Genomic DNA, 12,651 nt, shown 5'->3' on the forward strand with positions numbered 1-12,651 from the left:
CAGCTCCTTGTCAACTTGCTCCCTCAGATGAAACGGTACCCTGCGGTGTTTCAGTGCAATGGGCTGCACAGAGTCATCGATGTGCAGCCTAACCGGGTCACCGGTCATCCTTCCAATGCCGTTGAAGAGGGCGGCATACTTGTCGAGCAGATCATTGATGTCCTCGAGATACACTGAGTATGCGAAGCTGACAATTCCGAGAGCCTCAGCGGCGGCACAGCTCAGCAGAGTGTTATTGCTCACAGGGGTCACATAGAACTGGGCTTTGATTCGCAAGCCCTCATGCTCCACACTTGCCACGAAGGCACCGTCCAGCGGTATTGGTTCCAGTCCTCCAAACGCAAATATGCGGGCTCTCAGCATGACCAGCTTTGGGGGCGATCCAAGGGCATCATAGTGCCCCCGGGCCATCACATTGACCGAGGCTCCGGTGTCCACCAGCACCGTGACTGGCGAGTGGTCGACCTCCACCACACACCTCGGTTGCCTCCTGCCCTTCCCCTTCAGGACTTCCATGCTGGAAACAAAGAAAATGTTCTCTTCCTCTTCGGCCTCGTCCACCTGGGCATCCTCTTCACCCTGGTCCACCTGGGCCACATTTGGCAGGCGGTTCTGGCGTGGAGCCCAAGTCCGAGCCGGGCCTCTCGGCACTATCACGGGCAAGGCTGCCCTGCACACCCTCGAGAAATGGTCAGGCAGGCCGCACCTACCACATGTTCTCCCAGCCGCCGGGCACGCCGTCGGGTGGGGGAAGTCGTAGCCACACTTCTGGCACGATTCCCCCGCTCTCCCAGCTCTGTCACGGGGTCCCACACCAGGCCTTCTCACTCCTCTGCCGCCACGCCATATGGCACACGCCTCCTCCGACTTTATTGAGCGGGACCCCGCCTCCATCTTGCTTGCCCGAGCCTCTGCCACCTCATGCCACCGGCCCAGTTCCAGAATGCGGGGCAGAGTGATACCCGGCTCTCTCAGGACCTGCCTCCTGAGTTTTCCGGAGGAGCACGCCTGAATCAGCATTGTGCGCATCATGTCCTCCGCGTCCCCCCACGCACAACCCAGGGAGAGGCGGCGCATGTGACCATAAAAGGTGTCCATTGTCTCGTCCTCCTTTTGTTTGGCCGATAGCATAACAAATCTTTCATAGTCCACGTTGGCGGGGGCAGAAAGTGGGCCAGGAGTACTGCCTTGGCTGCATCGTAGGTGGCATCCACTGGAGTGAGCGACTCAAAAAATTTCCTGGACCGCAGGCCCCGCGGAGTACAGCATCGTAGCCACCCTGCTGTCGTCGTCCATCACCTGAGCGGCCCTGAAATACATGTCGAGGCGACCAACCCACGTCCTCCCCCGGGGCCCCATGCTGGATGGTGGGCCCGACGCATCAAATTCGGGGATGGGCTGCAGGGCCGCCTGGGCTCGTGCCTGAGCCATGATGGGAGGTCCTGGCTGAGTAGCAATCTGTACTGCCGGTGGCCCCTGAGGCCCAGGAGCTTGACCACCTACTTGAACTTGAGGGGGCAGCTGTGGAGCCGCCACTGGTTGTTGCACTAGAAGCGCCGGGGGCTGAAAGGCCTGCCGATGAGCTGCCGCCTGACCACCGTCCTGGGGGAGCTGTGCGGCTGCTGCGGCCCCACTGTCCAGATCTTCAATGTCACTCATGGGCTTGAGCGCACAGGCACCCCCACCTTGGGTCCTGAGGGCCGCAACTCAGCCACCCACCACCTCCTCATAGACTGACCACCCCAGTCAGGCAAAGCAACAGTCCAACCTGGGGGAGAGGTGGTGGTATCTTGCCCCAGCTCACCTGAGGCTGCCTCCAGCAACAAGGAGATTGAAGAGAAGACAGAAAAAACACCAACGTGAAGATCTCCACTGCAGCAGTCCACCTTGATGATGAAGGGGGCGAAGAGGAAGCCACAGCGTCCTGATGATGAAAGGGATGAAGAAGAACCGTGTCCCCTTGCTGCAGCAAGACTCATGGGTGTAGGCGTTCCAAAAATTAAGCTGAGAAAATGAATTGGGCTAAGCAGGCCCAGCCATATTAGCCCTTCTCCTAGCTTTCACTCGACGTAGAAGTCCCAAATCTGGAGTAAAATCCACAAACCAGGCATGGGCGCGCAGATTAATCTGCCTGCAATCAGAATATCCAAAAATTAGACCTGGATCACCTTCACCCTCCGAACCGGAGCCTGATGAAGTTCCACGGCCTCACCGACAAAATGGCCACCAGCCGCGTGTGCGATCCGCAGCCACGGCATGAAACGAAATGTCCGATCGTTCCGTTTCAGGGAAAAAATTCGGAATGCTTTCACTGCCGGGCCCGGGCATCGCTATCACTCGTCGCCACTGTTGGGGGTTCGTCCTTGGCCCCATGCAGTCCCGTAAGCCCCCAACCTGGAAGGACCACACTCGACACACGTCCTTCCAGTTCGGGCTTCCCGGTCGCTCGAACGCGGCCGGGAACGCCCCGTTTATTTATACGGCACGCGGCGACGTGCAACGTCACGCCGCCGCGTGCGCGTCCCATCACGGGGCAGCGCCACACTGCCCAGTGTTCGAACTTTCACACAAACGTCTGAGCACTGGAAAGCAGGGCAGCAAAGAAACCTACATTTTGGGGGTGGGTAACCCTTCAAATGCTGGGAGAGGTACTAACTTCAGAGACGGTGGAGAAGGGACACATTTATTTGTGTGGGGGCCAACTAACTTCTTTAGCATTCTCTTGAGACTCTTCTAGTGCAGCTTCAATGTTACAAGCAGTTTACTCTCTCCATTAAGTCTGAAAGCACCCACTTACGGACTGCTGTGAGAATGAGAGGTCTCCTGTCCCCTCTGTACCCGGTACAATGTCCTTTCATCGCCAGTAATTTCAACGCCTGGCATTTTAATGTGGAAAGAAATACAAAAATGGTAAACCAAATGTTTAGGGGGGGTGGGAAAGACAAGATAAGAGGTTGGGGGGATAGGGAATAGGTATAAATAGGTGGGGGGCGAGGGGTAACCATTAACCATTATCGTAATTGATTTCACGTTTAAATGCCAGGCATTGAAATTACCGGCAATGAAAGAACATAGAACCCTCTACCCTTCCACTCACTCCCCTGACATGAAAGTACTAACCCCACTTCACGACTTCAATTGCCTAAAATGTATTAATATGAATGTAGGTGCTAACAATTAAATGCTTACGTTAGTAATTGTCTGCACCGGTTGTTATCTGGGTCCTGTTCTGTCTGGGAAAATGTGAACATGGAGACTAGAGACAACTAATGCTTAATATATTCTTTCCTTACAGAAAGAATTTTCCCTTCAGAATAGTTTGTACCTCTAATGGTGATGCTTGGGTGGAAGCACATTGAAAAATATTCACCAAGTCAGATTGGTGTCTTTGTACTTCTTAAAATGAAAGTCTTAATGTGCTACAATTTTGACCTGGGCTAAAATGTCTAGCGTTTTGATTGTGCATATTTTCTTAATGAAATATGCTACACTACCTTGGAAGCATTTTTTTCTTTTTTGTAGATGCAATATTGGTTTAATGTTGATTGGTTTGACAAGCAAGAGTGGAGAAACTCAGTTCGACTGGCATTTTGGAGCAGCCAGTTTGGATATATTTTTGCATTGCGGCATGCTTTTCTGGTAAAGCCAACAGGAGTATGTTGTGAGGGTACTGGCATAAATTGTCAGAACCAGCATGAGCACATTGTCTTATAGTATTATTGGCATCATGTGCAAAGCAAACAGGAATATGTTCTCATATGGGAATACTGGCATATATTTTGGCCGCCAGTATGGAAATGTATGGGTACAGCCAGCATGAAAATTTGTATTCCTTGCACATATTGTGGGCAAAGCCATCCTGAAAATCCTGTGCACGTTGGTGATTTGCATCTATTCAATTTTTTTTCATGAGTTACCCAACAAAACCAATTGCAAACTGACTTTTTACCCAATTTTTCTAAAAAGTGTGCTGTAAAAAGCACCATTTTAACACATTATTTAAAAAAAATTCTAGGAAGAACCCCCCCCCCCCCCATATCCCCAACCCCGCAGAATTGGTTCGGGGGCCCTCGCTATGCTTGGCCGCTAAGACATATTGGGGGCAAATATTTACCCCCTCCACTTAAAAAAAAGTCACCAGTCGGCACTGGGTGAGGGAAGCCTTTCTTGAAACTAGCAGCTTTAAAGTTTTGCTGCATTTATGCAAATACATGTTTTTGCACGAACACAGTAACACTTTAAAGTGGCCAGTTTCATGAAAGGCTCCACTCCCCTCCCTACCAAAAAGCTATGTGCGGAAGTCCCGCCCCTCAGTTCACATGGGAGGGATGGGGGAGGAGCTGAAGTCCGTTCAGTGCAATGACCCGATGTGTAGTTGGCTAACTAGCCTGTTGCCCAAATAGTATGGCCTCCGGTGAGATCGGCTCAAGAGTGTCAAAGCGTAAGACGTTAGTGAACCCGAGGAGGAATTATTGCGGGCTCAGATCAAGGTGTTTGTCTCTCACACAGGTACGCTCTGGTCCTCAACAAGAAGTTCTGGTAACTAGCACGGACATGTAGGCAGTCCATTATTAATAATAATATCAGTGACAAGCGTTGGACGTAACGTAACGTTCAGCCAAGACGTAAGTCTTGTGATGTCAAAGCGTTGCTCGGTGCAATCTTCTAACCGGAAGTAAACTAATCGCCGTACTCACTGTTCTGTGCTAGTGTCTCGAAAAGGAGAAAGTGTGAGAGGGGGTTTCGACATTAATGGGACCCGATTAAGGGACACGATTTATGTGGTCATTCCGGTCTTGACGAGCACTGTAGTAGGAGAGATCAGAATCCTCTGAAGACATGTACGAGAAGGAAGAGAAGCTGCCCTTGCGTCGCCTGGAGCCATCTATCCACAAGTTAATCAAAGTGGCCATACCAACAGACTTAGAGAGGCTGCGAAATCACCATATCAACATCAAGAAGTACCAGCGCTGTCAGCTTTGGGATAAGCTGCACAAGGAACACGTCCATGCGGGGCGGACTGTACAGCAGCTGCAAGCCAATATCTCTGAGATGGAGAAGGTATGCACCAGAGTCCGAAGGGAAGACTGCCAGGCTTTGGAGAAACTGGTCAGCCCCGTCAAGAAGAGCACAGCCGATGCCACTGCCGAATTTCTACAGCTCCACTTGCAGTCTGAGGCCCTAAGCAAGCAGCAAAACCTACAGGAGCCAACTCTCTACATATCCTCTACCACAGGGCATGTGTGTGGAGCCCAAGATGTGGAGGGCATGGCACAGCAACAAATCCCGGTGCAGATATTTTCCCCGCTCCCTGAGATTCCCGAGCAACAAATGGCAGCAGAATCCTGGCAAGTGTTGGAAGACGACCTGATGGACCTGAGTAAACTAGTGACTGAATTCTCTGAAATGGTTCATTCGCACCAAGAGAGAATAGACACTATAGAGGAAAACATCAACACTGCCACAATTAATGTGGAGGAGGGGACACATAACCTAGGAAGGGCTGCTAAAATGCAGGTAGTGGCACTGCCCTTTGCAGGCGCCCTACTTGGGGGACTGATCGGGGGGCCTTTGGGGTTAATATCAGGTCTCAAAGTGGGCGGTATTGTGGCTGCACTTGGAGGGGGTGTGCTGGGATTTACTGGTGGAAAACTGATCCAAAAAAAGAAAACAAATATTCAGCAGGAGCTTTCAGCTACCTCCCCGTCTCTTTTGAAAAAGAAAATGGAGAAATGATCCTGTGAGCGCACACAGTAAATCTGAGCATTAAAAATCAAGAGCTGGAAGACAATGGCTATCCTCCAAGCGGTTGGCTGGATTATTTCCATCAGAGGATTAGAAATTGCAACTGTAATATTCGAAAAATTGGAGCCATGCTTGGCTGCCAGGAGTGGGGGAACTGACGGGGATCGAAAGAGTTTTCTCTTACGGTTACAGTTGTTGTTGGTAGTCTATTTCAACAGTGCAAAAATTCAACTACACCTACCTGCTGCTTAAAGTTGTCATTTGAAAAATAAAAGTAACCAGGGCAGAACTGACTACAAATCCGTTGAGGTAGGCTGATAACTTTGTACTACGCCCATCCTAAAGTGCTGCAATGAAACAAGTAAACCCCCTTCAGGAACATCATACACATTTGTACCCGTAATGTGCCAATAGAGAAAATTCCAAAGAGCAACACATTTTTCAGGAAACGCTGACTTTTCAAACGTGTAAACCTGTGTATTGGACCATCTACACTGAAAATGAGCAATGGGAATAATTGCAATAATTTGTCCTCCACATGATCCTAGACCTGAAGCATTACAGATCAGCATTACGCTTTCTTAAGTCCATAAGCCTGCACTGAAATGTGAAATGCCTTTTCAACATAAAGTGTATTGTGAACTTAAAAATAAACAAATCCCGGAAACAAACACCCCTTTTGTCTATGCAAAACCCCCCAAGTCCACCTTTATTGGTAATGTGCTCTGTTTCTGTAATAAAAAGCAATTGATGAAAACCTAACTTATAATATCAGGTTTTATTTTGTGTTTGATGTCAGATTCCTCCCGCTAAGTGCTGCACTAATAGTTTTTGTTATTTACTATTGCTCAATTTATTGACCTCAGACCGATGAAGGCTTAGTTTGCCCTACTGCTGTTCAACCTTGTGACATGCAGGTTGGTGCCATGTCAGATGCAAGTGCTTAACATATGAGAGATCCACTCTTAAGGAACTATTTTCCCGTTACTCATGTGTTTTACGGTTCGTTATTACTCGGAGTAGCAGAAACCTTCCATGCATGGACGGACTGCATTACCACTTAGTCCCTCTCCCTCATCTCTGTCCATAGTCATGAGGTATCTCTCTTGTGATAGGCCCTTGAGTCTCCATTACATACTTTTTTTTTTTTTTTTTTTTTTTTTTTTATTTTAAACCCCACCACCTCTTTGAGGAAGGATGTAAGTTCGGATAGTTTTGTCCTGCTGTGAAAGAGCAGGTTGCCAGAGCAGGGATTTCGTGCCCTGTCTCCATGTAGGTTATTAAAGTGTTAATTCCTCTTCTGGAGTATGGCACAAAGGAGCATTCAAGCCATATAATGTAGGTATCAGAGGGCACAGCAGCGTAAAACGCCCAGCATGATGATGCTGCAGTCTGTAAAGACATTTCTTTCAGTGGGTGTCGGAGAGGCTTTATCTTCATGTACGATCTTCAGGGGGGACTTTCCTGTACTTGATTTTTCAATGCTATGCAATCTTTCTTCTGAGATCTTTGTGATTCTACAGCTTGCCCCACAAGGCAAAAGAAACAAAAACATCCTTTTATTGGATCTCCCTCAAACAATTTTAATCTGATCTTTGCTAGCAGCAGAACGCTTTGAGTAAATGAAAAGACCTCCGAGTCTCTATGCTCCTATAAAGGTTCCCTCGGATTTGATAAAAGAGCCATCTTCAACACAAAGTTCCTTTAATATCATGAAAGCAAAATGCAAACCGAGAGAATCTTTCCAAGTAGATCAGTCTTTCCTCTGTGCTAGATTTGGCTAAAACTCAATTGCTCATTCATGGAACGTGAATTACCTCCGTTGGTAGCAACTGGGGAGAATAAATAGAACACAAAACGGGTGTTCCTACCAGTGGTCATTCAGCATCTATTTAGCAATTTCTTCATATGAAACCAATTCACTATATAATAGTGTCCTGATTTAATCAAGAATATTTAATTTTGAGCATGTCTCAATCTTCATGGTGAATTTGTATTTTATTTGTAAAGCGCAACCCAGCCCTGGGGCATCTGGGCGCTGAAACTTACATGTTGCACAAGCATGAATATACAAACGATCTTACAGGTTACACAGGCATTGAAATACAATCAATAAAAATAAATGAGATATATGGTACAAATAATACAGGTTTTACCTGTATAATTACACATTTTTTGAAAGAGTTCAAGACAAGGTTACATACAGACAATATTCTAGAGGGAATTGCTCGGACATAATATACTTCAGATGACATTGTATGTACAAAATTCTGAAGGTGGAAGACAACAAAGTGATTAAAAGTCGCACAATTCATTTTTGCGAGTAGTCCAGGGTCATCGAAGAGTAGCTGCGTTTCGGCAAAAGAACATTTGCTGTCTTCTTTGGAACAGGACTCCCAAATCTGGTACAAATCCAAGGAAACGGTCTACAGTAAGTAGTATTCTCAGCAGGTGATCTATATTTTTGTTCAGTTTGTTTTTTCAGGGGCCATCTTCTCTAGTTTGCTGGAATATTCTGGATCAAGATGTGACGTACCAACTTTAACATTATGTCTAATCTAATGCTGCACTAAACCCTCTTCATTCAGGATTTCAGTCTATTCATGGGGCGGAGACTGTTCTTCTTCTGACTGTCCAGAACAAACTATTGGTCAATGCTGACGAGGGGCACTTTACTATACTTGTAATGTTTGACCTCTCAGAGGCATGCGATACATGAGACCTTCTTTGATTTGTCTGTCTCAGATTATTGGTGTCTCTGATGAAGTGATGTCGGGTTCAAGCTTTCATAGCAAATCGTCTATAAAAGGTTGGCCATGGTTCTTTTTCCTCATCACTATCGAAGATGAGATGTGGAGTTCCGTACAGCTCTCCTATGCCCCCTTTACTGTTCAATATCTATATGTACCCTCTTTTGGTTATCTTTGCCAAGTACAAACTTTAGCATACACTCCTCTGACATCTGCTGCCTTCTGGAGGAACTTGACCTCAATGTCCTCGGTCTCACCGAGACATGGTTCACGGCCAGCTCTGTCGCAAGCTTTGACACTCTTCTCCCTGACGACTACAAGATCATCTCCGCGCCCAGGTCCAACTGTTCCGGAGGGGGTGTAGCGCTGATCTTTCCCAAGTGGATTCCTGCCTCTGTCATTCGTATGCAGGCCTACTCCTCTTTCAAATGCCTCGCCTGCAGGCTCTCTCACTCTCCTAGCCATTCCCTTACTATGGCTACTGTTTTATCGGCCACCTGGTCTGATCTTCTCCTTCCTTTCCGAGTGGGCGGACCTCTCCTCTTCCCTCCTGGTCTCAACCAATCAACTCCTCCTTCTTGGAGACTTCAACATCCACCTGGATGCTTCCTGTCCTTCCTCTGGACTCTTGCAACCTTTGCGACTCTCACTCACTATTCTCCCTTCTGGCCCGACTCACTCTGCAGGGCACACTCTGGATGTCCTGATCTCCTCAGACCTTCCCCTTTCTATCCCTCTCACCACTTCCCTCTCCTGGAGTGATCACTTTCTCCTTTCCTCCCATCTCACCCTCTCTACCCCCAATGCCAATCCAACTCCAGCACTGCCACCCACCTTCTCGGTCATTTGACCCATGAAGCGTGCATCAGTTGAGGCATTCGCTGGCACAACCCCCCCCCCCCCCCCCGCTCTCCCTTTGGCTGACTCACACCCTGACACAGCCCTTTCCATGCTTAACTCTGCTATATCTGATACTCTCAATGTTCTTGCTCCTGTCATGAGGATCCGCCTGAAGCCCAAAGCCAAGTGCAACTCCTGGTACGACTCCGACTTCGTCACCGTTAAACGCAAGTGCAGGGTGGCTGAGAGGAAATGGTGTGCTTCTGGTACATCATTTAACAAAAGAAAGACTCAGGGGAATACAAATAGCCCCGAGATTCGTCCCCTTAATAAGGTTTGCGACTGCTTCCGAACAAGAGGATCTCGTGGCTCCTATGTGGGACCTCCCTAAGCATGAAACCCACCAATCAGATGGCCGCCTTAGCAAACAAACCAATTATGCCAGTGGGTAATACATACACTTATAATATTTTATTAAATTGACAGTAATATGATCATATTAATATGATTGTAAAATACAGCAAAAATCGCTGAACTGTTAAAAACACATTTCATATCGTTTTGAATATACAAATTACAAAGTGTCGTTAAACCATAACTCAAATACTCTAAAAAACCTAATCTGATGAACTAATTAACAGAGACAACTGACTAATAGTACAGAAAAAAAGACCCTATAAAGTGATAAAACACTCTGATTAAATACAAAAGATAGTCCCTATCATAGGGGGTACTTTCTTTAAACACTTTATGTTCTTATTCCATTAATCCGCATCAAACCTGATATGCGGTTCTCAATTATTCAATTCTTCATTGTACAATGTTGGTTAGAGTACAACACACAAAAAACCCCGACATGTTTTGTTCTCTAACACTAGTAAAAACAATGTGAGAACTTTTTCAGGGGTGAGAAAGATGGCGATTTATCAAAACAGTAGGTCTTAGCTCCTAAAACATCATATATCAACAAGATTGTATTATCTTCACGGTGGACTTCAGGCAACCGTATAGTTGTTCACAATTAATGTTACTAGACGGATGGGTTAACCGGTCATCGTAGTAGACACTACCAACTCTGCCTGCGTGACTGGATCAAATACTTCACTGGACTTTTCTTGCTGGGGCACCAGTGGTTAGGTTGATAAACCGACATTTGGGGCAATTCTTTGTCGACAAGTCCTACTACAGATGTCAGGATTTTTTATGGTGCCACTGCTGCTGGGGCCTTTGCTGTCCTAGATAGGATGATAAAGCCAATTTGTGTTCCTGCCCATACACAGCATGGAGACATCCATGGTACATCCTCTGACAAACTGGCCTGCCGCCTGCTCCAGAGTTAATACTCTCTGTCCTCACCAAGAAGAGAGCTCACATCCAAGCCTGCATCTCTGCGGCATCCAACCACTCTGCTGAACTCTTTAAAATATGCAAGGAACTGGCCAATCCTGCCATAGTCTCTACCTCTCCTGTCCCTTCCCAGGCCCTCTGCACGGCTCTGGCTTCTCACTTCATCTCTAAAACTCAAGACAATCCTGTTCTCTCTCTCCTCCTCTCCCCTTCCTCCCTCACTCCCTGTTCTTCCTCTGGCCCTTCTTCGGCCACCTCTCCTCCCTCCTTCTCTGCTTTTCCCCCATTCTCCCCTGATGAGGTTTCCAGACAAGTCCGATCTATGTAAGTCTCTTCAAACAGGTTCACCCCTGCTCCTCCAAAACCATCAAGGACCACATTGACTCCCTGGCTCCTGCCCAGGCCAACTTCTGCAACCACTCCTTCACCACTAGAGTCTTCCATTCCCCCCTGAAGCACTCCCTTGTGCACCCTCTTCTTAAGAAACCCTCTACCGACCGTCTTGCCCGGCCAACTAGTGCCCAATCTCCATCACTCCTTTCCTTGGCAAACTCCTGGAAAAGCTGGCCAGCTCACTTTTAATCTTCACACTGAATCTGTTGGTTGCCTCCATGACCATCAGTCTGGCTTCAGAGCTGCCAGATGCACGGAAACTGCTCTCCTGAACATCTGTGAAGACCTGCTCTCCAATCTTGACTCCAACACCACCTGTGTCCTCATCTTACTTGATCTCTAGAGATACATACACCTCGCCCCTTAGTTGCCACCAGGTACCACAGTGTTGGGAATTGTCGGGATGTTGGCAATCACCACAATAGCTACGCTGTGGTCGTAGGCTGATGCATTGGCTGTATGAGTGGGAAGGGAAGATAGATAGGTAGCGCTGTGAGGTAGGCTGAGGGTGGAGGGGGCCAGATGTGAAAGGGACCTTGAAGGCTAGATGGACCTAGATCATGGCAGAGGCATAGGTGTGCTACCGAAACCCATCTGGCGAGAATACAGGAACCCGCCGCCTCAAGTCAGGGTAGAGATGCCAACTAATCAACTGCACTAACAATTTCCCCCTCTGCATACACCTCTCAAACTCCAAACCAAACACAACCACAAACCTACAGCACAACTAACCGCACAAACTTCACTACATGACAACAACAAAACAGAAAAACACACATAGACTAGCACAACAGTACACGACGACTACCGGCCACAAAACACCCCAGGCCCAGCCAACGGACTCACCGCACTGAGGTCGCCAACAGCACATCACTGCTCTTGCACTTTTCCAGCTCCTTCCCACTAACCCTTTCTCCCTTCCCTTTTCAGAGCCGCCAGGGGACCACTTCAGTGGTGATAGACGTCAAAGGATATTTGTAACGTGCACTGTCTCCTGCCTTTGATACGGTCAACCATGCCATCCTGCTCAATCGTCTCTGTGATAACCTGGGGATCACTGGTCAGGCACTGGCGTGGTTGACCTCTTTCCTCTCTGATCGACCCTCCCAGGTTCAACTTGGGCCCTTCCTCTCCTCTTTCTCTATCTCTAGCTGTGGTGTTCCTCAGGGGTCTAATCTCTCTCCCTGGCTGTTTAACCAATACCTGGCACTTCTTGCCCACTGCATTGCCGCGCTCTGTCCCAACTTCCAGTGCTATGCAGATGACACTCAGCTCATTTTCAGGCTACCCTCAGCCACCTCTTCTCCCTCCCTCATCTCTGACTGCCTGTCCGCCATCCAGGAGGGGTGTGCTGCCAATGATCACTGCCTTAATGCCAGTAAGACTGAGATTCTCCTCATCGGTGCACCCACTCCCTCCTTTCCTGTCACTCTCTGGCCGGCCTCTCTTGGCACTCTTCCTGCTCTCACCTGTGAGGCTCAAAACCTCGGTCATCTTCGACACCACATTCTCCTTCTCTCCCCACATCTCTGACGTTTCTAAGAAGTCACACTACCAGCTGCACCTCCTCAGAGGT

The 12,651-nt window shown here is 48.0% G+C and overlaps 2 protein-coding genes across 2 annotated transcripts in view; one reads left to right on the forward strand and one right to left on the reverse strand.

Annotated features, from left to right (window-relative positions):
* The window catches only part of BBS12 (Bardet-Biedl syndrome 12), a 386,191-nt gene that overhangs the window by 220,613 nt on the left and 152,927 nt on the right, over positions 1-12,651 (reverse strand). The window lies entirely within an intron of this gene.
* Positions 4,345-6,507, forward strand: STX17 (syntaxin 17). Its single transcript, XM_069631137.1, has one exon. It carries the CDS (start codon positions 4,840-4,842, stop codon positions 5,734-5,736), a length of 897 nt encoding a protein of 298 aa, XP_069487238.1. The 5' UTR covers positions 4,345-4,839; the 3' UTR covers positions 5,737-6,507.

The sequence above is a fragment of the Ambystoma mexicanum genome, chromosome 6q (genome assembly GCF_040938575.1).
Source record: "Ambystoma mexicanum isolate Mex_15411 chromosome 6q, UKY_AmexF1_1, whole genome shotgun sequence".
Taxonomy (NCBI): domain Eukaryota; kingdom Metazoa; phylum Chordata; class Amphibia; order Caudata; family Ambystomatidae; genus Ambystoma; species Ambystoma mexicanum.

Excerpts from the sequence above, each read along its gene's own strand:
- STX17 (XM_069631137.1), top strand. The coding sequence starts at position 4,840 with ATGTACGAGAAGGAAGAGAAGCTGCCCTTGCGTCGCCTGGAGCCATCT.